The sequence below is a fragment of the Aspergillus fumigatus genome, chromosome 7, assembly GCF_000002655.1.
Source record: "Aspergillus fumigatus Af293 chromosome 7, whole genome shotgun sequence".
NCBI lineage: Eukaryota > Fungi > Ascomycota > Eurotiomycetes > Eurotiales > Aspergillaceae > Aspergillus > Aspergillus fumigatus.
Genome location: NC_007200.1, coordinates 924282 through 949137, shown reverse-complemented (window position 1 = coordinate 949137; position 24856 = coordinate 924282). Strand labels below are relative to the sequence as shown.

At 49.5% G+C, this 24856-nt stretch overlaps 9 protein-coding genes and 1 non-coding gene across 10 annotated transcripts; 5 read left to right on the top strand and 5 right to left on the bottom strand.

The window, feature by feature from the left end:
* Positions 1–243: 243 nt before the first annotated feature.
* Positions 244–2458, top strand: AFUA_7G04190 (putative cyclopropane-fatty-acyl-phospholipid synthase; the record flags this gene model as incomplete). Its single annotated transcript, XM_743996.2, has 4 exons — positions 244–739; positions 864–1350; positions 1424–2175; positions 2243–2458. Exons 1-4 carry the CDS (start codon positions 635–637, stop codon positions 2456–2458), a joined length of 1560 nt encoding a protein of 519 aa, XP_749089.1. The 5' UTR covers positions 244–634.
* AFUA_7G04180 (uncharacterized protein) lies at positions 2459–5565 on the bottom strand. The gene is made up of 4 exons (XM_077805181.1): positions 4907–5565; positions 4260–4839; positions 3292–4200; positions 2459–3237 (listed from the first exon to the last, which is right to left on the bottom strand). The coding sequence occupies exons 1-4, from the start codon at positions 5243–5245 to the stop codon at positions 3002–3004; spliced, it is 2064 nt and encodes a 687-aa protein (XP_077661309.1). The 5' UTR covers positions 5246–5565; the 3' UTR covers positions 2459–3001.
* A 473-nt stretch (positions 5566–6038) lies between these two features.
* On the top strand, positions 6039–8132 carry AFUA_7G04170 (Zn(II)2Cys6 transcription factor; the record flags this gene model as incomplete). The annotated part of the gene is made up of 4 exons (XM_077805180.1): positions 6039–6447; positions 6506–7324; positions 7384–7587; positions 7640–8132. Exons 1-4 carry the CDS (start codon positions 6290–6292, stop codon positions 8130–8132), a joined length of 1674 nt encoding a protein of 557 aa, XP_077661308.1. The 5' UTR covers positions 6039–6289.
* Positions 8133–8635: 503 nt separating this feature from the next.
* Positions 8636–10894, bottom strand: pex23 (PEX28-32 family peroxisomal membrane protein; the record flags this gene model as incomplete). Its single annotated transcript, XM_743999.1, has 3 exons — positions 8636–9268; positions 9331–10479; positions 10649–10894. The coding sequence occupies 3 exons, from the start codon at positions 10892–10894 to the stop codon at positions 8636–8638; spliced, it is 2028 nt and encodes a 675-aa protein (XP_749092.1).
* A 208-nt stretch (positions 10895–11102) lies between these two features.
* Positions 11103–11902, top strand: AFUA_7G04150 (import motor complex subunit PAM16; the record flags this gene model as incomplete). The annotated part of the gene is made up of 3 exons (XM_744000.1): positions 11103–11183; positions 11299–11325; positions 11489–11902. The coding sequence occupies 3 exons, from the start codon at positions 11103–11105 to the stop codon at positions 11900–11902; spliced, it is 522 nt and encodes a 173-aa protein (XP_749093.1).
* Positions 11903–13140: 1238 nt separating this feature from the next.
* Positions 13141–14556, top strand: AFUA_7G04140 (D-arabinose 1-dehydrogenase (NAD(P)(+)) ARA2; the record flags this gene model as incomplete). Its single annotated transcript, XM_744001.1, has 1 exon — positions 13141–14556. The coding sequence occupies one exon, from the start codon at positions 13141–13143 to the stop codon at positions 14554–14556; it is 1416 nt and encodes a 471-aa protein (XP_749094.1).
* A 966-nt stretch (positions 14557–15522) lies between these two features.
* Positions 15523–17693, bottom strand: AFUA_7G04130 (putative topoisomerase family protein TRF4; the record flags this gene model as incomplete). The annotated part of the gene is made up of 2 exons (XM_744002.1): positions 15523–16161; positions 16224–17693. The coding sequence occupies 2 exons, from the start codon at positions 17691–17693 to the stop codon at positions 15523–15525; spliced, it is 2109 nt and encodes a 702-aa protein (XP_749095.1).
* Positions 17694–18055: 362 nt separating this feature from the next.
* AFUA_7G04120 (GFA family protein) lies at positions 18056–19132 on the bottom strand (the record flags this gene model as incomplete). The annotated part of the gene is made up of 1 exon (XM_744003.1): positions 18056–19132. The coding sequence occupies one exon, from the start codon at positions 19130–19132 to the stop codon at positions 18056–18058; it is 1077 nt and encodes a 358-aa protein (XP_749096.1).
* A 2657-nt stretch (positions 19133–21789) lies between these two features.
* AFUA_7G04115 lies at positions 21790–21934 on the top strand. Its single transcript, XR_013344533.1, has one exon. It is a non-coding gene; the product is annotated as an uncharacterized ncRNA (non-coding RNA).
* A 280-nt stretch (positions 21935–22214) lies between these two features.
* On the bottom strand, positions 22215–24807 carry AFUA_7G04110 (uncharacterized protein). Its single transcript, XM_077805179.1, has 3 exons — positions 24625–24807; positions 23521–24462; positions 22215–23461 (listed from the first exon to the last, which is right to left on the bottom strand). Exons 1-3 carry the CDS (start codon positions 24728–24730, stop codon positions 22809–22811), a joined length of 1701 nt encoding a protein of 566 aa, XP_077661307.1. The 5' UTR covers positions 24731–24807; the 3' UTR covers positions 22215–22808.
* Positions 24808–24856: the final 49 nt, after the last annotated feature.

The window sequence follows — 24856 nt, the reverse complement described above, 5'->3', positions numbered from 1 at the left end:
GCCCTGGGGATCATTGCGGATTGCTAGAGTAAATCGACAGGTTACACAGCCGTGCTGCCCAAGAACTATTGAGTAATTTATGCCACGACAGAGGGGCAGACAGCATGATCATTGCCAGCTTTTACTCGCGTATGACAATGCAATTGACTCTCGTTTCTGGTACGGAGTATCCGTATGCTCACCGCCGCCCATCCAGGAGAAACAGCGATCCCGCGTGTGGTTCCACCTAGATTTGTTGATACGCACCAACTAGGGAGGTAGACAGCTACTATTAATAATAATCAATTCGAGCAGGGACTCGAGAGCCTAGCTCGTGAGGTCCGCTAGTACTACGTAGGAACCGTTGCGAACCTGCTAAGGTAGGAACCTAAAGACCAACTCGGCTTGTTGGCGCCGCGTCAAATCCTCATCACTGATAAACCAACCCGACTGCTCCTGTTCTCCATCAACATCAATTGTTGTTGATCTGCTTTCCTGCCCTTGTGGCTTCTTCCTTTTCCCCACCTTTCCATTTATCCTTTTTTTTCTGTTCCTATCACGACAGACAGAACATCTGTCGTGATTTGTGACAACTGACCTGCCTTGGTCTCCTTCCTCCCACTCTCAATTCCTCCGCGAAAACGTCGAGCCAGCCATGACGAAAATTCACCCCGAGTCCCCTGAGGACTTCGAGTACATTGAAACACCTCCTGCTTCTTGCACTACCCCCGCAGACGATTGCGGTGTGCGGACGACATCGGTACGTTGAGGTGCTCAATTGAGCCGACAACAATTTGCCCAGGCTCATCGACTCTCTTTTGGAGCTCTATGGAGCGTCTTCATGAAAGGCAATGGGCTAATCACTTTCTCTTTCACGCTTTTAGTACCCGGCTATCAAAAATGCTCCCGTCCCCGCAGACGCTGCAGGCAGTGATAGTTTCTCCAACATCCTGCTTTTCTCTCTACTGCTGTTTGTTCCGTGGTACTTGGCCCGCCAGGTCGGTGGTGGTTTCTACACCACTATCTTCTTTGCAATCTTTACCACCGTCCCCATCCTGATGGTCTTCTGGTCCGTGGCTTCTTCCATTTCTCCCCGCAAGAATGAGAAGGCCAAGTATGCTGGTCGCCCCGTCGAGCACTACCTTCACTTCCACAACGAGCATGATCGTGCCACCTACCGCGGCAAGAGCAAGATTCCGATGGAGGTCTTCTACGAAAAGTACTTCAATGGAGAGGTTGATTTCAAAGGCGACGCTCTTGAAGCTCTGGAGTTCAGACACGACTGGGCCAACTTCCGCTTCACCATGGGCCTCTACAAGCACTTCCTCTTCGGCTTCATTCCTGAATTGCTGGTCCACTCCCGTTCTCAAGGTAAAGTGGCATTCTCTTGGTTATTCTGCACAGATGAATGAAGCTCATTGTTGCTGACTAAAATAATCCGCAGACGAGGAACAGGTGCGCGACCACTATGACCGTGGCGACGACTTCTACGCTTGGTTCTTGGGCCCTCGGATGATCTACACCTCTGGCATCATTAGTGATATCAACAAGGAAGAGACTTTGGAAGAACTTCAGGACAACAAGCTAGCTGTTGTCTGTGAGAAGATCAATGTTAAGCCCGGTGACACTATTCTCGACCTGGGTTGTGGCTGGGGTACTCTCGCCAAATTTGCCTCAGTCCACTATGGCGCACACGTCACCGGTATCACGCTCGGCCGTAACCAAACTGCCTGGGGTAACAAGGGTCTCCGCAGCGCCGGTATCCCCGAATCTCAGAGCCGTATTCTTTGCTTGGACTACCGTGATGCTCCCCGCGTCGAGGGCGGTTACAAGAAGATCACTTGTCTTGAGATGGCAGAGCACGTCGGTGTACGCCACTTCGGTTCCTTCCTGTCTCAGGTCTATGAAATGCTAGACGATGATGGTGTGTTCTTCCTCCAGATCGCGGGTCTCCGTAAGTCCTGGCAGTATGAGGATCTCATCTGGGGTCTGTTCATGAACAAGTACATCTTCCCCGGAGCTGATGCCAGCACTCCTCTTGGATTCGTCGTTGATAAATTGGAGGGCGCTGGTTTTGAAATCAAGGGCGTTGACACTATTGGTGTCCACTACTCTGCTACTCTTTGGCGCTGGTACCGCAACTGGATGGGTAACCGCGAGAAGGTCGAGGCCAAGTACGGCAAGAGATGGTTTAGAGTAAGTCCCTCTGACGAATTCATTTTACACGTTGTGCACGACTGATTGGAGGATTTCCGTTTTTCAGATCTGGGAGTACTTCCTGGCCTACTCAACCATCATCTCCCGCCAGGGAAGCGCTACCTGCTGGCAGCTCACCATGGTCAAGAACATCAACTCCACCCACCGTATTGAGGGTATTGGCTCCCAGTACGGCCTCAAGGGTGCCCGCCAGGCCGCCATCGACAACGTGGGCCACGGCGTTCTTCCAAAGGCCCATGTCCCGACCGTTAACAAGGAGTAAATTACGGATTGTCCCTTGTGGATTTCGGCATCCGGGAACATAATGGCACATGTTGAAATCATATCGCGCGCAAAATGTTATGGGAGGAAACGAAAGCGACCAGGGAGGAAGCTGGTTTTCCGAAAGGTAATACAGGGCCGATGGGGAGCATGAGTCGGAGTGAGTGGTCTCGGTGAAGGCATGGCAGGAATGTAAGATCGCAACGGCAACTGTCTGATGTACGATGGATCCGATCTATATAACTCTTTCGGTCTCGAACGAGCGAGAGAGCTGTGTATGTCTAATATCAAAAGACACATGGTAATGAAAAATAGATGTCATGATGCGTGATAGCCTGGACCTTACTTCTCATCTGTTCTTTACTGTTAGTAAAAGATCTTAAAATAGTTCTCTGAACACTTGGACAAATTAAATGAGTTGTATAAGATCTCCGGACCAGACGCTACTCAACCATGCCAACAACAATCGAATGCTACATCCAACCATCTCAAAACACCGAACCCGAGTGAGAGGCATCAAACAATCAGCCCGATTATTGAGGAACTATTCAATGCGCTTGTAGAGTTTCGCTTTAGTGCTGGCACCCCCGTTGGAGCAGCATCTTGCCACGGGAGCAGGCTCAGCATGGAGGGTGGATTTGTTGAATGACTGAGTTGACGGGGGCACATCCAGGGCCGGATTTTTGGTGAAGAAACCATCGGGTTTGAGCATGACGCTGATTCGCTCCATAGGCATGACGGGGAAGTCTTCGACACGGGGGTTATGGGTGAGACCGAACGCTGCCGACCTGGTCAGTCCTGACTGGGAGACCCATAGGGCTCGAGGTAACTTACTATGCCATAGAACCACATCTTCGTTCTCTGTCGAGTCGTTCCTTTGTACCCAGGTCTCAACACCTTCCGCTCGTCTACTCTGGTTGGTGAACTCGCCTGCGGCGTACAGCTCGTCATCGTTGTACTTGGTGACCCAGATAGGTTTACTGGCAAACTCGGCCCGTCGGTAACCCATTGCGTTTTGGCTCAACAGGAGCATCTGGCTAGGTGCCGTTTGGAGTTTGTATGCCACAGGTTTATAGGTCACGGGGTTGATGATATTATCGTTGCGGATCTTGAATACTCGATGGCGGTTGATGTCAGTGTTGGCTGAGCCGGACTTGCGGATGACCGTCTGCTCAGTAGTATAGCCAACAAGGTAAGGATTCTTCTCATCTTCAGGGAGTGGTACGCTGTCCTCATAGTAGACGGTGTTCTTGAAACCATCTATGGCCGGATCAATCCGCAGAGAAAACATATGTTGATGGAAAGGAGCCATGACTCCAGGGCCGACGTTAGTACCCCAGGCGACTGTTTCGCCATTCTCATTGTCAAACGGAACGGTGGATAAGATACCGGTGGCTCGGACCTCAAGTTCAACATTTGCAGCTTGGTCAAAGATGTATGCAAAGATGTACTCGTAATTCGCAACAGTGCAAATCATCTGAAGGACCAGCTGACGGTTTCGCACCACTGTCGCAGCGCCCGATCGGTAATTGGTGTGTTTGTGTTGAAGACCATTGTCCTGTTCATGCATGCAAATGATGTTTTTCAAATGAACGGGATTACCTTTTGAGTCTGTTCGATAGCCATCAAAATATTTGATGTGACCCAGACAATCGCATCCAAGCGTCAACTGGTTAGCATTGAGACCAAAACCAACATCTCCAACATCAAAAGCCTGTTTCCGGTGATAAGGGGCCCGGGGATCTGTTGCAATCCAGTTGATCAGTACAGTGCTCTTACTCTTCGTCTCATGGCCAGCTCACCTCCATAGGGAACCGTCATCTCTGAGACCGAAAGCCGGTAGAAGACGTTGCGATTGTCGTATGTGATATTGTAGAGCACCAGTCCCTCCCGGTTGTTGAAGCCGACTCTGAATCGCCATTTTTGCCAGTACACAGAGTTTCCGTCAATTGAGAAGGATGCCCCCTCAGGTTGCTGGACGATGTAGGGTTTAAGGTCATTTCTTAGCGGCTCGTCCAAAAGATCATGAGCATATTGAATTGTTTTAACGGGTCTCCATGGTTGCGTCTCCGTGACTTTTGTGTCTGTGCCACCAGGAAGATAGTCCATGCGGACCAGCTCCCGGGTACTAGCATCAAAGACGGGAGAGAACTTGCATGGTAAAGAGTAATGGTTGTTCTCAGGGTGGTCCACTTCAACCATGTACATAAAGCATTGGAAGAGCCGTCTCGTTTCATTGGGACTGTCTGAGCCATACATCCACGGATCATTGCAGACTGCCATTCCTGGCGGCAGCTTGAGTTTCTCTATTTCTGCCAGCACAGCAGGGTGCCGCATGCAGAGTGCCTCAATCTCAGTCACCTCGTCTACATCAATAGGTCCCTATATTGTGAGGCAATCAGCTATCAGGACAGGCGGATGGAAAGGGAAAGAGGAATGATCTACTCACTTGCACATGTGCGGGGAGCTCCTTGATATGGATTACTGACTTGCTGTCAGCATTTAACAGGGCCTTGTGGAAGACACCACTGTCCAAACGGTGAAAGTAGGAGAATAAAAGACGAGGGGGTTTCTGAGGCAAAGGTTTCCGTAATCTCTCCGCCTCGATATATGCAATGACATCTTTCTTGATGGGTTCCTGCAGGTCAATTCGCTTATACCGAAGAGTCACACCAGGAAAGGCAGCTTCGAGAATGCGAACGGCAAGTTTGATCTCTTCCGGAGTAATTGGATCGAAAGGATGGAGGCTGACCGAGGTGGTCGAAGGAGAGCTCTGAGATGCCAGCATACTGCAGAGACTTGGGTTCGTATACTACGCAGTTGGTGGTATGTATTACTGAGAACCCTCGAGTTCAGAGATGGGCGTGTAAGAAGGGACTGGACTCTAGAGAGGAGAGAGAGAGACGAGACGGTGCTTATATAGTGTGCCTATCGTGTGCGCGGAGCTGCTCTCCACCAATTGTTATCTTATTCCTGCCATTTGTAGCATTAGCTATGTGAAGGAACGGTTTTCCTATATCTACCCTCCGCAGATCAATGGATATGATGATCTTTCTGCCAGTCTTTCTCCACGCTCTGGATGGACATGCCATTTTGGGATAAGCTGCCACCACTTTTCGGTGGGGCCTCCGAGAGTCGATCCAGATACTCGGTAGATACTAAGATAGTTCCGCAGCAGTGTAGAGCTTCAGAAACCGGCGTGCACATCACAGATAAAAGTATAGAACCAGGGTCAGATTCAGATGTTCGCCATCAATACTTGGATAACAAGGGCTGCTGAAAAAAAGACATTGTTCGTTCAACTAATGCTAAAAGGGAGGGTTCATACTCGAACGATTAAAACGGGCCCAGAGCTGTTAATCAACGATGAAGCGAGCTTTCAGCCTCGCAGAAAGATAACTTCTATCACTTTCGGAGGTCATAGGTCTGATATGAAATAAAGATCTACCTTTCTGCGTAGAAGGATATCCGTAGGATCTTTGATGGGAGGAACATAGAATATTGATGATACCGATTAGATAGCCCAGCGTATCTCTTGCCATATCAGGACTAGCGCCTGATTAGTCTCTTCTCCTCCTCCATGACTTCTCCAACCAGCAGATTGACCCTCATTGCTCCTGTGCGATTATCTTTTGCTCAATAGCATGTCTGCCATGTTTTCATGTGGTGATGCAGTAATCCATCATTCCGTTGATTCTACTGTCGGCCGTAACCACTCGTTACTCCTCTAACTCTGCATCTCGGTCTGATAAGCGTGATAGTCGCTTATCGGTTTAGTATACAAGGCGGCAGTATTATCTGTTGGCATAGTTCCTTTCTCGTACAGATTGAAATGACTCAATTTACTCCCGCATATAACGACTTCTCGCTGAGAAACGAAAGCTCAGTACCGTCAAGAAAGAAATGCAAAAGGGAGGGTGGGAAGTGGACTCGGTCAGGTTGTCTGACCTGCAAAAGGCGCCGGAAGCGCTGTGATGAAGCTAAGCCTGGGTAACAAATAACTTTCTCTCAGATACCTATGACCAGCATGACTGATATCGAAAACTAGCTGCCAGAATTGCGCCAGGTTGGGGCTCAGCTGTGAAGGTTATGGCTCGGTGTGGGCAAAGCCTCTCGATCCAGGCGCGCAAGTCTTTCAGCAAGTTGGACTAGCAAAGCGACGCAAGATTGGTCGCTCCCATTCTGCATCCGTTAGCTCAGATGGATCCTCCCAAGGCTGTCCATCTCCCGATTTGACCTCGTTTCCTTCAAACTCTCTGAATACATCATGTTCATCGATGTCAAAGCACGATGCTGATGAAACCTGCTGGTTAGAAGTTGACTGGAAGATCGCTGACAACAGAAACGATATCGAAAACTCTGTTACTCCTTCTGACAATGACAGGTCTAGTGTGATTACCAGACCTCTTGGATACACCAGTCATCTGACTGCCCTGGAGACGCTTTACCTCCAATATTATGTGGAACGAGGGTCTAAACTGTTGGCGAACTTGGAAAATGACGAGAATCCATTGCGATCATTGCTCATTCCTCGAGCCCACTCCTCTCCCCTTTTAATGAACGCTCTATGCGCGCTGTCTGCCATACACCTCGCGAACCGTACAAGTGATAGCTTGTGCGCCCAAACTGCTGCAGCGAGTTACTACATTCAAACAATGAGAGGCGTTCGGACCGCACTTACAGAGTGTTCCTCCAATAAGTTTCCCGAGGACGCTCTCCTCTCGGTTGCTCTTCTTTGCAAGTTTGAGATCGTACGTGGAAGCGTGAGGCAGTGGACGGTGCATCTGCATGCATTAGGGAAACTGATACTATCTTGCGGTGGATTCGACTCCCTCAGCCAAGACACGGCTCATTTTCTGCGAGGACTGTAAGTTATGACGGCAATTTGATACGAAATTACAGGGACCGAGCTAACTTCCAATCCAGTCTTGTATACGGGCAAAATTTGGCAAAATTGACGAACCCCAGACTGATCACCGCAGCCTTATCAGACCTAAATCATGCAGAGATTACCAGGCTCGATATTTACATCGGCTACACTGAGAGAATCATCAAGCTGTGTGCAAGGATTGCGGATCTGCCTCTTCTTTGCGCTGACCCAGTTGCCCTAGGCTTGGAAATTCATACAATGTCAGTGCTAGCCCTCTTACAAAACGTTTGAACGCATGCTGATACTGTACAGCGACGAGTCGCTTCGTAATTGGACAAAATATGTACCATCGTACATTATACCCAAGGGGACGACAGAAGAAAACCTTACCCGTCTGCGCATGGTAGCGGAATGTTTCTGCAACGCTGCATACATTTATCTCCATTCCACGCTAGAAAGAATGATGCGGGGGTTCACGCAAAGAGCATCCTCGTTTTGGACTTCCTTCATATCATTATCAAAGCGGGGGGCAGTAGAGCGTTGTCTCAGAATTATTCGTTCATCGCCACTCGACGACCACTGCGAGTATTCCGCGCTTACTTTTCCACTCTTCATCACAGGATGCGAGTGCGAAGAGACGATCGACCGAGAATTGATCATGCAATCGTTGACTCAACTGGAAGTTAATTTCGGTATTGGGAATGTTAAGCGCGCAAAGGAACTACTGAATATTCTCTGGACGGGAGAAAAGCTGCATTGGCTCGACGTTTTGGAACACCTGAAATGGGATTTAATCCTAACGTGACTGATAGTGTCCATCAGATGAAGTCCAAAGCTCACAAATGATCTCTATTGTCTAACTGCTAACAGTCTGTGTTATTGAGGTTGTGCGAAACGAAGTTCAGGTTGCATCGTTGGCTGAGACTCGAGTCATACACTGGCCGATGCCGACGATGCCAGAGCTTACTTCTCTGAAAAGTATAAACACGATTCGGAACTGCCCTCACAAGGCTACGACACTTGCGTAAATATGGGCGACAAATACATCGTGAATGACCATCCGCATTTTGCCGGATGCTTGTCCGAGAACATTCTTGTAAAGACTTCGAAGTATCCTCAGATTTTGTTTGAAATGTGGATGATGTCATTAATGATATATGCTTCTGAATGTTATTATATACTCGGAAAAGTAACCCTGTTTTCTGACGAGAAACCAAAAAATGGATGATAAAAGGGCCGCCCCTTGACACCGCTCCATGAAACTCCCCAATCTCTTTCGCGGACTTCCCTGGCTACGAGACTGAACGATTAACTCAATCCCATATTGACCTCGTCACCCAGCCCCAGTTCTCGCTCTGCTCGCTCAATACCACCCGTAGCTCGAGTACCCCAGCGGTCTAGATGATCTTGAGCGTGGATAATTTCCTTATCTCGAATGCTGGCACTGTCACTGTGCGAGACACTACCCGCAACGCTGCTGTCTCGGCCCACACTGCCATGACTTGCGTTGCCGGAGTAGTTCGATGGCTTCCGAGAGTGTGCGATGTCAATCGGTCTCGCGACGGGGGTTCCCGATGGGCTGTAACTGGGGGTAGAGGTTATTTTTCCAGCGTCCACGGAGGATGTATTGGTGAAGGCTGGTAGCGCAAAGGAAGTGCTACTGGCTTTGTCGCTTACAGGTTTCGAGCCCCCGAACCAACGTCTTTTCCGCGTCTTGGAGGACGCTGACGGGGAGAGACTCACGGCATCGGTATCGACTGTTGAAGCGTCAATGTTCCCCGACTCCCTCTGTTTATCCAACGCCTGTGTTAAACCAGACTTGGCCGTAGCCGGCGTGTTTTCAGTCGCTTGTGGTATCTCGACGAGTTCAGCGTCGCGGCACCACTTCCGACGACGAGTATAACGATCCCAACCATCTTGCCCACGACGGCCATCATTCCACTATAATGCCACAATGACAGTTCAATAGGGGTTGATTGTCACGGACGGAGGTGGGGTCTCACCTTGTTATCATAGTAGATCCATCCTCCACCATCCGCAGCTTTACCATCTGCCTTGCTGTTCGTATCGTCAGCTCCTTCAATACGCCACTCGCTGCCCTCGACCCAGCGCCACTTGGCATTCCCTGCCTGTACATGCGGGAGCTCAAAGTCATCCTTGGACGGGGCTGGGTTCAGATGTTCGTCGGTCCATGCCGCACGCTCAGAGGGGAACAGGGAGTATGTCCATCCAATTCCCAGCCACCGACGTTGATTCTCATAGAGTACAAAAGTGAAGCGAACTCCCGAGGAATCCCCTCGCCGCCTCGTTGCAATGGATGCAGCATGACCGTGGCTCTGAGCCCAGAGGGACTGCGATTGATTGGCGTTTAGAGAAAATGAAAGACCAGTAATCATGGAACATATTCGGCGAACAGTCAAGGATCTCCATAGAATGACTCGTGATACTCTTGCTGGTCGGGAGTGATAGGTGAGAATGATGGTGCCTATAGTCATGACAACACGGCGAGTTGTGATTATGTAAAAGGGCGGAAGGGTCAATGCGATCCAGATGGGAGTCACAAAAAGAATTCGTATGAACATAGTAGTGAGAGCGGGTCTTGTAGTTGCGGACGTCGCCGTTCTCTGCGTCGATAGGAAATCCGTAAGCTCAAGGAGAGGCTCCAGGAGTATGTTGCACCGAGTCGTGAAAGTTCTCAATGTCTCGACAATCTCATCCAAAGTCTCATGCTGATGTGAGGAACCCTCGGAGACACTCTTTTGGTGCTGTCGTTTCTCGCCCGTGAATGCCGCTGTCGATAACGGAGAAAAGCGTCTCCAATACATGCCTAGGATTAACCCGACTACGACTAGAATCGGACCGCCCCAAAGAATAATCGCATCGCTGTACAGGACCACCGTCCAAAACCCCGCCACCAGAAGAAAGCTTTGCCATGGGTCGTCCGTTGTCCACGTGAGTAAGCCGGCGAGTTTATTCAAAGGAAGTATAAAAGGATGAGAATAGGCTAGAGCTCGAGTGATGGCCGGAGGTGTAGCCACAAGAAGGGGGGATTTGCGATGTACGATTATGCTGGAACGTTGTCTGGACGTCAAGGATGAGCCCGAAATGGTAGTGGGCGAAAAAGCAGCAACCGTTGGTGGCTGAGAATCAGGCTGTAAGCCATCATTTTGCGCGTATGATGGGGCCATGGAATCTATCCACGGAATATCTTCTACCACCGCATCAGCATCTCCTGTATACTCTTCGACCAAACCGGATCCATGTTGTTTCTTCCTCGCTGGGGAGAGTAAGGGAGCGATGGATTACAGTTGTGTCACGTACCAAGTGCTGCCATCCAACAGAGAGGTCACATGCATCATCCATCAAGAGCATTGCGGGCAGTGCAACCGCGAAGAAGAAGGGGAGCAGAGAGAAAGGAGAGGAGAAGGAGAAAAACGGAGAATACGTCGGACAAGAAGAAACACTCTCCAATAACCGAAAGGGTTGCAGGCAGATCATCGACTGCGGGGGGAAGCAGGTTGAGATCCGCGGGCAGTTGAAGCCTTTTGCCTGTGGTTCTCGGGGCATGTGACTGCTTGTCCCAAAGAGGATACCAGGGCGATATCTTCTAGTATACAAGAAATGATACGGAGTAGTTAGTATTTTTAAGATCGAAATAGATTGAAAGTTCAAAAATAAATATTATCAAGATTGACTGTATGCAGTCATCGACTAAACCGACCATATGATAATGGGTGTTCTTCAGCTGTCCGGTCACTGGCCGAAGCCGACAATAATGAATCGCGACTGGGCCAATTCCGCCGCCGAAATTTTTACCGTTCACCGTCTGGCTTCAGGTTCCATCTGCGATTCTCCGGTTGTCCAGCGCCATCCATCTTCCATTCAACCCTCACCCCCCCAAAGTCTCTTCACGACCGGATAGCTATTCACGTTTGACCGGTTAGCTTCATTCTACTTCTTTTCCTATTGAGAATTCTCTCTTCGAACTAGGTGCTTTAGTATCTTTGATTTTCTCTGACTCTGATCTTCCTTTGCTTCCCTACTTCCTCCGACATGGTGAGTTCTTTTTTCAACAACCTTATCACCATTCCCATGGAATCACGCTTCAACTCTCTTCATCACCAGCAGGCGCAATTCGCTGACTCCTCTGCTACTTCATAGGCCCACCGTCTCCTTACCCAGGTCGTCGTCACGGGCGCTCGAGTTTTCGGTCGAGCCTTCGCAGAAGCTTACAAGCAGGCCTCCGCATCGTCCAAATACGCCCAGGCAAATAAGGGAAAGGGAGGAAGCTCAAGCACATTTGCATCTTCCGGCTTGACACTCGAAGAGGCTTGCAAGATTCTCAACGTCAAGCCACCGGCTGGAGGAGAAACGAATCTGGAACACGTGATGGAGCGGTTCAAGAAGCTGTTCGATCTGAATGATCCCAAAAAAGGCGGAAGCTTCTATCTGCAGAGCAAAATCTTGCGCGCTCGCGAGAGAATCGAGATGGAGATCCGACAAGCGGAGCGCAAAGCCGCACAGGAGAAAGAACTCCGGGAAGGCTGGAATCCCAAGGTGTACAAGGACCGGTGATTCTTTTTTTTTATTTCTTTCTGTTTCGCCGGAATTTGAAAATCGTCGAGTTTGAGTGTGTTCGACTTCTACCCACGACGCTATGCGCTCTCGAATCCGACCCGTCCCGCTGTCGATTCGCGGAATGGAAAAATTGACCGCTCAGTTGGGATAGACTACGATCCGACGCCGCTTTCTTCCTTTTTCTTATCGTTGTCCTTTCAGCTCTTCGGCATAGCAAGGCGTTTTGTTTGGTGGCTTCCAATGTTGGTATTGGAGACAATATAGACCCCTGCCTTTCGCATTGACTACTTCGATGTTCATTGCGTGGCACGGTTGGAGCGAAAGATGCCGGTGCATCATGTTGTGCACCACCTCGCTCTCAACCTGTTTTTTTCCCCTCGCCCATGTCTTTTTTGCGGCTCCTTTGCGGGTTTGTTCCCGTTTGTGTATATTATTCTCGAGGAGCGGGATACAACGGAAACAGTTATTTCTGAGCCACGGAGAGTTCATCTCTCCTCAGAGCAGATGCTGTTTTTTTTCCCTATCTATCGCATATTTTCTCCACTCTACCTTGCCTTTAATTCATGGAATGAGTTAACAATTGTACCATAGTACCCCATGTGGTGACGGCCTGCTTTGTATTCCCTTTCCTTGGGCAATAAAGTCCACTCGGCCTCCAGCTTTATATAATACCAGCAATCGTCATATACTGCCGGCCCGGACAATGACAGAACAGGAATAGTTCAGGGAATATCTCTTGTCCTCTTTAATAGTAGGAGATGCGTACAGAGTGTAGCGGGAGTTCGGTTTTAACTTTTCTCGGCGTTCTCTCACCACCGCCCTGGGGTCGATCAATCGATCCATCGATCGATCCCATCCCAGGCACCATCCATCAATACTGCTAGCAGAAGTCTTCCATCTTCCAAGATCTCCCAACCTCTGACAATCCTAGATCCGATCAATTAAGTATAGTCGATTGGCCATGAAGTTCATCAAACTGATCTAAAGCAACACTAATCGAACCCAGCCCATGGCGCCATTTCCCCGAAGGTGGGCATCCGCCCCATGGGTTAGAAATCAATTCCAGAATAAATAATAATGGCTCGCCTTCGCGCCCCTCCTAACAAATATTTCTTTCCTTCTTATCTCCACGACTGATCACTGGCTTGTTGATAGTCTCGTCAGTGAAGATTGTAGCGCACTACTCTTCTTACCTCCAGGAACTCCGTGGAGGCTTACAAGTGGCAATCACAATCATGGGGCGTCCCTCGGTCCCTCTGTCGGCGGATCTTCCGCCACTCATTATGGGCACCGCAACCTTCAATTCTCAGTACAACCAGGATCCATACGCCCTCCCCACGACGGAACTAGTTCATCGTGCTCTTGAGAACGGTGTCCGCGCTTTCGATACGTCCCCATACTACGGCCCAGCCGAGGAGCTTCTCGGTCGTGCTTTGGCTACTGACTACGTTCGCTCCAATTTCCCCCGTCATACATACCGATTGCTCACCAAAGTGGGCCGAGTGGCAGCCTCTTCCTTTGACTATTCTTCAAGATGGGTGAGGTACAGCGTGAAGCGCAGTTTGCGCCGCCTCCATACCGATTATCTGGATGTGGTCTATTGCCATGACGTTGAATTCGTGAGCCCCGAGCAGGTCATCGAGGCGATTCGAGAGTTGCGCCGCATTCGTGATACTGAAGGCACTATTCACTACGTTGGCATATCGGGATACCCTGTGGATGTACTGTGCAACCTTGCAGAATTGGTCTTGCGCGAGACAGGCGAGCCGCTCGACGCGGTGCAGTCATACGCCAATTTCACACTCCAGAATACCCGACTGCTGACCCAGGGTCTCCCTCGGCTAGTGGCCGCCGGCGTGGACGTGATTCCCAATGCGTCGCCATTAGGGATGGGCCTTCTACGGCGCAAGGGTGTGCCCATTGGAAGCATGGGCGACTTTCATCCCGCTCCAGACGGTCTTCGGAAAGCCATTCGCAGTGTGAGCGAGTGGGCCGATGCCCAAGGAGAGAAACTCGAAGTGATTGCGATCCGCTTCGCCCTCGAGTCATGGCTCCACGACGGTGCTAAGGCTGGAGCTCTAGGTCCGCCGCTTGCGCGGTCTCCCGGCGCTGATCCGGGATTCCTCTCTGTCGCCCACATGGGAACGGGCGAGCGGCTAGGCGTCAGCGTGATGGGTGTAAGCAACATAGAGGAACTGAACGAGACATTGCGCGTTTGGCGCAGCATTGTCGATGGACTGGAGAATCAGGACGACGAGGGAGACACCAGCGAACATGCTCGGGCCGCTGCTATACCTACCGCATCCCAAGCGCCAGCCATTCTCACGCCGTCTGAAGGAGTAATCACCGACCGTGCTTGGTCCAAGTCACGTCGCAGCCGCATTTTGTCCCTGGCTCAAGGCATCCGGTCCATTCTTGACCCGCAATGGGTGGATTATACATGGCCCAGCCCTGGCCCAGATTTTGTTAATTCGCTGCCCACGGAGCATCTTGCTCTCCTGGAAAAACTTGATATTGAAACGGCCGGTTCTAAAACTCAGAATACCGATTTGGGTACCGGACAACAGGACGAACCTATGGTAACACCTCCTTTGGACGCGGCGGACATGCAGATACCCCTTGGCACAGCGCCATCCAACCTTGCGTTATGATATATTTCTCGACCTTAATGACCCATGACGAGTAGTACACAAGTTGATAGAATTCATAGGGGAAGAATATCCAAAAGTTCTCTTCTCGGATCTTTCACGAGATGTCATCAAGTTCCTCTGCTGTTTGGCTGCAAATGACCGTTGTATCACCCCTATGATTTGTGGATGCCTATTCCACAAGACAAATAATTTTTTTCCCATAAGTGTCAGTCTCAATCGGTATTCCTCCAAATCATCCTCTCCAAGCAATCGCATATAGCGCTTCCTTGATGAGAAAGAGGTGGAAGGGAATTTTGCAAAACGGAACAGAGACGATTGCATCTCCGTAACCTGTAGCATTTTAAAGTCAATATTGTTTCTCAACTAGCCATTTCAGGTCCATAATGGATCAATAAGCTTCGCCATGTCTCGGGATGTGAAACCTGTGTCAGGACGGCCCAACCAATCTCGCGAGACGGCTGGCAGTAGACGATATCTGTGTTGATTGAGATACTCGATTAAGGATATCACTGTATCTGTCAGCGATGGCACACAGCCTATGATACTGCTGTTAGAACGGGTGATATCCGAAATAACAGGTCGCCCATATCGACCCAAAGGGCTCGATTGTCGGGGCCTGCACACTTCAGGGACATGAGGTAAAAACAATATAGACAGAAGTACGAAATCACAGATTCTTTCGTAGACTCAGAACGCCCCCCAGAACCAATACCGACAACCAGCATAGCCTTCCACTCTATCCACAAACCCCAAGAGAACTCCACAAATACTCAACACGGGTATCTGAAGCAAATCGCGATGAAACGACAGAATGAAACTGGAGAGAACAAAGAAAGGAGAATTTAGTCACCCGGATAGACCTCAACGGAAGGATATCATCGCGCTCGTGGGCGCCGCAAGGAAAGCGTCGATGTCGTTCAAATCTGACATCAAACCTCGGGCCACGAATTCACCTGCCTTATTTGTTCATTTGGTTTCTTTTTCTCGACTTGCGAGATCTCTGTCCATCTCAGATTGGGTTTTATAACCACCTAGACTCAAGGCTTGCTCATTACTGATGGAGTTTGGAATGGCAGGTATATCGGGACGCAAACGTCTAAGACGAGCGGCCCGTTCTCGCGATGCTTGCTGCTTTCTTTGCATCTTGGTCATCTTCTCCTTCGAGCCCTTGGAGTCCTTGGATGCTGGTGCCGGAGGAGCTTTGGAGTATTTCGCCGAAGGAGGTTTAGCAGGCAAATTAGGTGGCAGAGGAGCAAGGTCGGCAGGAGGTGGAGGAGGACTCTCTGAGGGAGGTGGGGGAGGTGTGGGAGCTCGACGATACTGTGCGAATCTGGGATGGGTCTCAAACACCGCACGTAGATGTGCACGCTGCTGTGTGTACTCCTCATAATTTGCAGCGATGATGCTTTGCAGAATGCTGGCTTTTGTGTCGCCAGACACCGCCGAGGAGACCATACGTTCCTTAAGCAGTTGGAATGCCCTTGAGAATGACCTGAAGATCAGATGGATTTCCCGAGTCCCACCCGACACATCGTTATCCGGGTTGTTGGGATCCTCGATTGATAAACGAGCATCGTTGTTCCCTTGGAACCCTTTGTACACTCTCTAAAGGAAGCAGGTCATCAGTGGATGTGAAAGTCTGCCCAAGTTTGTATTGAGATACTTACCTTGTTGAAATAACCCGGCGGATTCAGGCGAATACCAACATTCTCGAAGTCAAAGTTGTTGCCATAGAATTCGAAAAAATCCATGAGAATGCTGCCCAGATTAGGCGCTGTGTGGCCATGTGGTAGATGCTGAAGAAGACTGGTAACGAGGCAGGTTATGGAGAACCCTCCCAGACCACCAGTTGGGACCTCATTAAGACCACGAAGTAGCAGAAATTGCTTGACCACCGCGACAATCACGGGCATCGCCGGATATTCTGATTTCCAATTTTGAAATGTGTTGTTGGCGATGAGCCCGCTATCATTGTCAAACGACAGATCAACCCGCAAGCCGGTCATCTTGTCCACAAACTTGAGAATCGGAACGCGCGCATGCGCGATGGTCTCTATTGAATTGGGAACGGCGATTTCAAGATTTTTGAGAAAGGCCGCGAAAGCGTAGATCTGCCCTTTACGCTCACCAAAAGTCTTTATGCCATTGCGCATGAAATTTGATGACAGCAGAACAAGATCTATATCCGCAGTGGGCAAATACAAGCCTGAAGCGAACGAGCCGAACGGACGAAGTTGCACACCATAGTACCTACTTTGGAATGCTACCTGCAGCCTTGTAATCAAATCCGCTCGGACAATCTGCTCATACTGCATCGGTTTAACCCAGTGGTAGAAACTCAGAATTTCGTTGTGCAGTCGAGAACCCAGGTGCAAGGAAGGTTCCATGAGCAACATCCACGGAGTTGCGTCCTCTTGCGAGCGCGCTCTCCACTCGTCAATAATCGAGCCATCATCGTAAAACCTGACCATGGGTCGTCCAGTCTTCTTGGAATAGCCCTTTATCTCATCATCATGCGTTCTCTTCCGGCTTCCGGGAGCAGAGTCTCTTCCTTGCAGACGTTTCGGTCCCGAAGGAGCATTGTCTGACACCTTCATCCTAGCTTCTTCTTCTTCGTCGATCAGGCCACTAAATGATATAAAGTCCTCGTTGGTCGTCACTGCATCCGCAGGTGCTGGCTGCTTAGCATTCTCTGTGATCCGCGCCTTGCGAATCAGCTTGACGACATCAACCCTCTTCCCCAACGTCTCATCAGGCGGGGGTAGGACAGTATAAGGATCTGGGTTGGACCATTTTGGAGCTGTGACTGGTGCTGGAGTAGGAGCAGCCGCAGTATTTGTTCCTAGCGCACGCTTTTTACGCGGATGTGAAGCTTCGTCGTCCTTATCATCATCGGACATGTCCATCTCGGCTTCCTCGCTGTCACTGAGGCTTGAAATGGGCGCAAATTTCATGGCCGGTTTTTCATCTCCTGCTGTAGCGCCCAAGATGGGCTCTGGAGTGGTTTCTCTTTTGGTAGTCAAGAGCGGTCGTTCGGCCGTCCCGGATCGTGCATATCGGAAAGTGAACTCATGTCTTGGATTATTGTTATTGTGCGACCGTCGGTCGTTGCCTCGAAACTCGAAAGCTGGCGGCATAATTGTACCGCAGCTAGCAAAGTTCGAGTATGAGCAGGTGAAATGGGATTATGAAACAGGGACCGGAGACGGGAAGTTGCACCACCAAAGAAAGCAATGATGCATCAAACGACGCGACTACTTTTTTTCAACTTTGCGATTTTGATTCCACTGGGAGGAAAAAAAGTTGAAAATGTATCAGGAAGGCGGTGAGTTTTGTCAGTTGTCTTCTATGATCACAACTACCTACAGAGTATACAGTAACTTTTCAGCATCCGGCTAAGATACGCTGACATACTCGCTCAAACAGTCAGCTAGATACAAGAAGGGCCTATCTACTTCAATGGCACGAGGATGCAGTCAATATCTTGGTCATCCTGACCTCAAGTATTAGGATCTTTCTTGCTTTCTCCCCAATTCTTCAAGCCCTCTTCCAACCGTTCAATAAACTCGCGGTTCAACGCCATTTCTTTGAAACTCACTCGCTCAGTTGCCCATTCTAACCATTCCTCGGATTTGACACCGCTTCTGGCTCGGAGAAGACCTGTGCTCACATCTACGACCCCCGGCCTTTCTTGACAGTGCCAGAACACAGTTGCGCCACAGCGATTGCAGAACTCTCGGTAGATTCCGGGGCGACTTTCATATTGCTGCATTGTCCCTGCGCCATAGACTAGGGACTTTCCGTCGCTAGAAATGATGTTTGATCTGGGAATGAAAGCCCAGGACTGGATGGAAAATCCACTGGCCAGACGACATGATCGACAGGCGCATGTTCCTACCAGATATTTGGTATTCCCATCTCGCAGCCACCACTTGATGTCTTCGAAATTCTCCGGAGATGTCAGGTGGTAGGGAACAATCAAATCTGGCCACGGGGACCATGGCTTGGCGGAGTCCGAGTCTGGCGGTGTAATATAGAATTCAATGCCCCCACAGTGACATCGAGCTTGCAGCCGGTGAACGCCATGATCTTGATCCTCTAGGTTGTTGTTGTCCTCGGTGTGCCCGTTACAGATATCCTGCTCGGCGTCTAACCAGCAAGCTGATGTTGTTTGTTTGGCGTCTCCGGCCAAGAAACAGCTCAAGCCGCCATCAAGGGTATCTTCAGCTTTCCAATGCCGTATAACCCTAATCGGCGGGGGTTTCTCCAATAGTACACCGTCTGCGACCAAAGTCCTGCCAGTGGCTTCCAGCCGGGCGAACACATGGGCTCCGCAAGTTCTACAGAAATAGCGGCTGATACAGTCCGACTGCTGGTATTTTCGAAGACGATCCAACTCCGGACCGGGAGTCTGCAGGAAATAGTAAGAGGAATACAGCATGCCCGTAATGGCCCGACAGTCGATGCAGTGGCATAGATTGAATGCCGAAAGGTCAGAAGCCGAGTCAAGCAAAACGTCTTGCGCTGCATCACCGCACAGGCACGAGATGGGGCGAGTCATTGCGTCCGTAGCCATGGTGACTCATGTTACTAATGATATCAATCAGCAGAGTGGTGAAAACTTCCGTCAAAGCCCCCTCTAGTCAGCATACTTAAAGAGGTCGGCAATTTGTCTCACGTAGTATCTGACTTTGGTGTCAATGTACTGGTTCTAGAAGACTGAAGCTTATGGGCAGTTACCTAGCCTCTCATGTGAAGATATGTCTCGTTGTGGCCAGAAATAACACTTGCAGACACTGGAATATGGTTTCAAGACAACTTATTGGCAGCTCCAAGATCATCGACGTGCAGAAATCTGCTCACATCAATGTTGGTGGTGGCGGCATATTCGCTGATGCCAGTAAGAGGTACTAGTACTACTTACTATTTGAGTGTAGGCCAAGAATGGCACCTCGGCCTATATAAAAGCAACCCCGCCCCGTCGTGAGCTTGGGTTTCAAATTTCGACTCCTCCAAAACTTCACCCATCAGCTTCTCGCCAAATCAATTTGATCAAAAAGAGCTATTCCCTTCTCTATAATCACTACTACCATCATGAGTAAGTGCCAGCTTTATATACTGATCAATCATTGCTGTTATGCCGTCAGTTGAGGGGAAGCGGGGTATTCCCCTTTGCAATCAGCCTTGCGATATCTGTTTGTGTTCATATATTTCTGCCTGTTGAAGCTCATCTCCATTTCTTCTTGCACGAGTCCTTTTTGAAGTTTTCGACCTCCCAACTGACATGAAGTGTCTTCCTGATAGGCGACCACGGCTGCACCTGCGGAGCCTCTTGCCAGTGCCCAGCTGGACAATGCAACTGCCCTGTACGTTTGCATCTCAACTGACAGCTTTTCTATCTTGGACTCCTACTGACAAGGATACTGGATGCAGAAGAGGTAGAGAGGATGGCACATTTTGCTGGCTACCTCTTGGGAGGATGCTGCGATGCTTAGTGGACAGGCTATGTTTACTTCGTTGTGGAGATAGAACAACAGTCTTCGGCTAGACTCGAAGCAATAAAGAAAAGAAAATCATTTTACTTTCATTATCTGGATTCCGGACTTACTCCTGCAGAATTTTAGTTAGAAGTAGTAGTAGTGCCTAGATTACAATCTGTAAACAACAATTGTAGCATGCCGTGGGTTCACTATCATGGACAACCATGACAGAACACACATGCTCTATCGTGGTTATCCTTGGAACGTCCTTCCAGCATACCACTCTACTTAGCAAAATTCCGAATACACGCAGAACGATGGTTATCGCCAAGGCTGCTCGAAGCCCGTGGACCACCGTCATCAGATCAGCAAACGTGTGACCAAGTCTCCCGACCCTCTTCTGACCCAGCCCAAATGTGGAGAGTTGCCTCGATTCTGCCAATCTTGCCACTCCATACAGACACCTCTGAAGGCTCAGTGCGCCTGTGTCCTTAGTTGGACCCGAACTGATCATCGTGTGCGAGTTTGTCGCGGATCCCGCGGTTGGCGCACTATATAAAATAGGTATATGTTGTCCCTCTCGTATATCGGAGTTTTTTTTGACTCCATATTCATTCTGACTTGGCCATAAGAAGAGGATGGTAGACCTGAGCCGGAACCCCACTTTCCCTGCGCCCGAGCTTGAGGAAAAAGCATACACACTTCTGAACCAATGACTTCATGGTAAATGGTGGTGTAGGAGGAGGGGCTGATGGAGGGGCATACAAGCGTTAACTGGGCTACAGGCGGCCAGCGCAGGAAATTGCCTACATAACCGCCCACTCGTGGTGCTCCACAGAGCTCAATGCCACAGAGGAGAATCCATTGTGGAATGCTTCAAAGAATCTGCATCAAGCAAGGGTGGGATGACTGCAGTTCTGAAGCTATCTTGCCTCAGCCTGTGGCGGCGTCTGCTGCTCTTGAGGTCTGCCTGTTAGATCAACTTGATCGAAGATTCCTTGCAGAATGCTGCTTAAGAGACTGGATAACAATGAATCCTCCTAACTGTCACCGTGGATTCTTTGAATCTCTAACATTAAGACGCACATGCATGCTGAATGTTGTTCACCACACTATCTCAGTACGTACATGTCTGAAACGAATATGTAGGGACTACTAGGATTTAAGTCTCCGCGTAAGAGCGTGGGTGATAATAGGATTGCATTAATAAGAACTCATAATAATAATAATAATAATAAGATAACAAACTAACCTGGCAATGAAAGTCTTTAGCAAATATCGGCTTGTAAACTTTCCTTCTTACTTGCTGCCTCACTTTGTTACTCACCCAGAGGCCTGTTCACAGTTCTGCTCTGATCAACATCAGCTAACACGACAGATGACTGGAGCAACAGTATGCACTTAGCTAGCTCTGGCGATACCATTGCTTTTCTTCTTCCTCTCCAAATAACCCCACCCATACAGTAGTGGCATTTTAGCACCACATTGACCACCAGAAAGGCACTCTCAGAAAAATGAATTCAGCTTGGATCATCTGCCAACAAATCAAAATTGGCGTTCGGATACACAGAAACAAGTTCAACACTGACCTCTGCGTTTCGAAACAGTAAAAAAAAAGCAAAGCCCTGACTGGCTGACCTGACCTCACAGTCTTGTCCTGACTGATAGTCAACCACCTCCACCAGAGTCCATCTCTGGGTATAAAGGCAGCCCTGATCTCCCTCTTTCTGCCCGTTTTCTTCTTCTCCTTCTCATACTAAGCCTCATATCAACTGAACAGTCTATCTTCTTCAAGCAACGCTTCGTTCACCATCAACTCAATCAAAATGACTCCCTGCTCCTGCAACACCTGCTCCTGCTCCAGCGACTGCAACGGCTGCTCCTGCTCCTCTTGCGGTGTATGTATCTCCCAGATATCAGAGCCGATCCTAGTCTATATGAAGCTAACTCTTCCTCAGCACTAAATGGCACATCAAGCCCCCCGGCTTTGATCTTCGAGACAACAAAGATTTCCTGACACGATGCCACCAAGTACGCTATCGTTGACGTCGTGAGATATGCCAATTCGGGGGCTGTCTTGAGGCTCGAGGGTTGTGATGTGTTTTTTCCTTGTTGATTTGCTACCTGTCTCTGTGTGAGTCCGTGGACTTGCACAGCATGGCGGAGCTGACTTCAGTCGCTGAATTTAAGGCATGATAGGATAGGAAATGCAAATTCTATCTTTTTGAGAACGCGTGTAGCCCTGTTCACTGACGTAGTCATGAGTTTTAAGGTCGATATTCAAGCTCCTGTGTTCAAGCTCGATTTGATCTTGTAAGCGTCGAATGATATCTGATGATCAGAACCTGATGGATTGGCGCTAGTTGAATAAGGAATGGCCTGCCCTGAAGGACGTAGACATATGTACAAGTAGATCCTTCCAGATGTTTGTTCTCTGAGCGCAAACCTACATATCCTTCCGTGCAGAGAAAATGGAGCTATTAGAAGGCAGAATACCTTCCCGAAGAAAAAGGGAGGGCTTCTCTATGTTAGAAGTAGGTGCTTAGCGCCGTACAGATCAAACATAGCACCCAATTCCTCTGCAGGTAATGCCCGTAGTCCGTTTATTTATCCTACCATGTGTTTGTCCTCTCAAGTCGGCTCTGTGTCTCTTAGACTAATATCTGGCAAGGCAGAAAGGACTAACCCTCGTATCAAGTCTGTATGAATCACAATGAAAGTAGTCGACCGCTACACATCAATAACAAATCCAGGACCTGACAACATCCGATACTACAGTTCATCCTTGCGCCTTGGTGCCACATCGCCTTCTTCTTCTCCTCCCGGACATACCGCCGGGGTGGTGACGATCATGGAGTAGACACACTTCTCGTCCTCTGTCACTTTGAGGATCTCATTTTCTTCGCCACACTCCAAGATGACTGTGGTGGACCGAGCTGGTCCGTTCCAGCAGGTCTGCCCGTTCGTGTACTCAAGAGAAACCCGCTCCTCGGGCACAATCACGCCGGTCTCGTTGACGTTGTCTATAATGACGGATCCGATACGACCGAATTTACCCATCCGAATAGTTGCACCACCTTTCTTGGGAATCTGTTTGGTCTCGCCCAAGAAGCAATGCTCATACGTGTACTCCCCGGAATCTTTGGAGATGCAAACGCCTTTAAGAGCGCGGAAAACACCTGCCTTTCCATAGTCGGTTTCAAGGTCGGCTTGATGGTTTTTCAACTGCGTGTATAGTTCCGCAAGGCTGGTCTTGGTCTTTTCAAGACCCTCGCGAGCTTCGGTCACAGCCTTGGATTCGCCGGTCGAGCTTTCTTCCTTCTTGGGCAGAATGCCGTTGTCCTCGAGGAAGCGCCGAATGGAAATCACTTTATCTTCCACAAATGACACAATAGAAGGAGGCAGGTAAGCTGCCAGCTTGTAGACTAAATGGAAGAGTCAGCAACCGAACCGGCATACGCAATGAAATAGATCAAGCACGAACCTGCGTCGGTCTCGTCCTCCTCATTTTCCCACTGCTCCCAGTTGACTCCCGATGTGTTGTCATCAGGTTTGGCAATTTCATCCAGATCTCGGTCGCGGGCGCTGTTTCCGAGATTGCCCACATCTTCTCTGGCAGCATACTCCTCCCAACTGCGCACAGCTCGTTTAACACCCTCGTCGTTGAAATTGGGATTGTATTCGATTTTGAACTTGGACAAGATGTCCTCGAGCTCTTTTAGCCGCGATCGAGCCTCATCCCTCTCCTTGCGAACCTCTACCAGTGCATTCCGCAGCTCCTCGACCCGTCCTTTAGCCAAGGAAGCAAGGATGTTAACCTTGCCTGCCTTCTTGCCCCTTACCATCTTGCTCTCTTCTCGCTTCTTCACCTCCTCATAGTCAGCCTCCATGTCCTTCACCTTCATCTCTAGTGCCTGGATTTCAACTTCGAATCTCCTGATGTGGTCCTCGACTTCCTTTTGCTGTCTGCCCGAATCCACAAGCAATTCCTTCTTCTTCTTGAGGGCAGCCGTCATAGACTTCGCTCTCTTCTCTTCTTGCTTGCGCCATTGTTTGCCAATCTCTTTGCACTTATCTTCGCACTTGGTGCCCCCGACGTGCGCCCACTCGTCACTTCCATCACAGCAGAATTCGTAGTCGCAGATACCGTCATTTACCCGCTGGAAAGAAACAAATGACGGTTTATGGCCTTTATTCTTGCAATAGAACCCCGGGAGGGCAAGTGTAAGTTCGAGGTCGCTGTTCCCCGGACGATCGGCGGACGTTAGTGGGTAATTACGGGATAAATAAGAACATGCTGATGTTCCAGGCTCATCGCTGCCATCCGGACAGTCACAGTAGTCATCGTTTACGGCAGAGAAGGGGATCTGTATGGCGGGGTTCGATATACAGCTGAATGTCGTTGTGTCTTTGTAGAACTTGGCAACTGGTGCGGGCGAATTGCGCCATTAGCTTCCTCATAAGTTATGAAGGGTTTATAATGGCTGTGGTCACCAAATCATCATAACTAAGGTTTTATAAGGGGCCAAATGTCACAGGCGAACGGAGCTTTCAAATGAGCTAAGAGGCATGGTAATAGTATACTTACATTCTGGACCGACACCCCGAGGTCTTGCTGCACCATCGCTCGCAGCCGCGGCAGTAGAGCATGCCGCTATGCTCGCAAAGAAAAGCACTCCTTGAGAAAGTATCATGATGCAAGCATTGAGCTCGCTCGTCAATGCGTTGTTGTGCCCAGGACGGTTTCTTCTATAGGAATGCGGAGAGAGCTTCTGGCCAGCTGTTGATAAGGCGGCGGAAACAACCTGGGGGAGAATGGG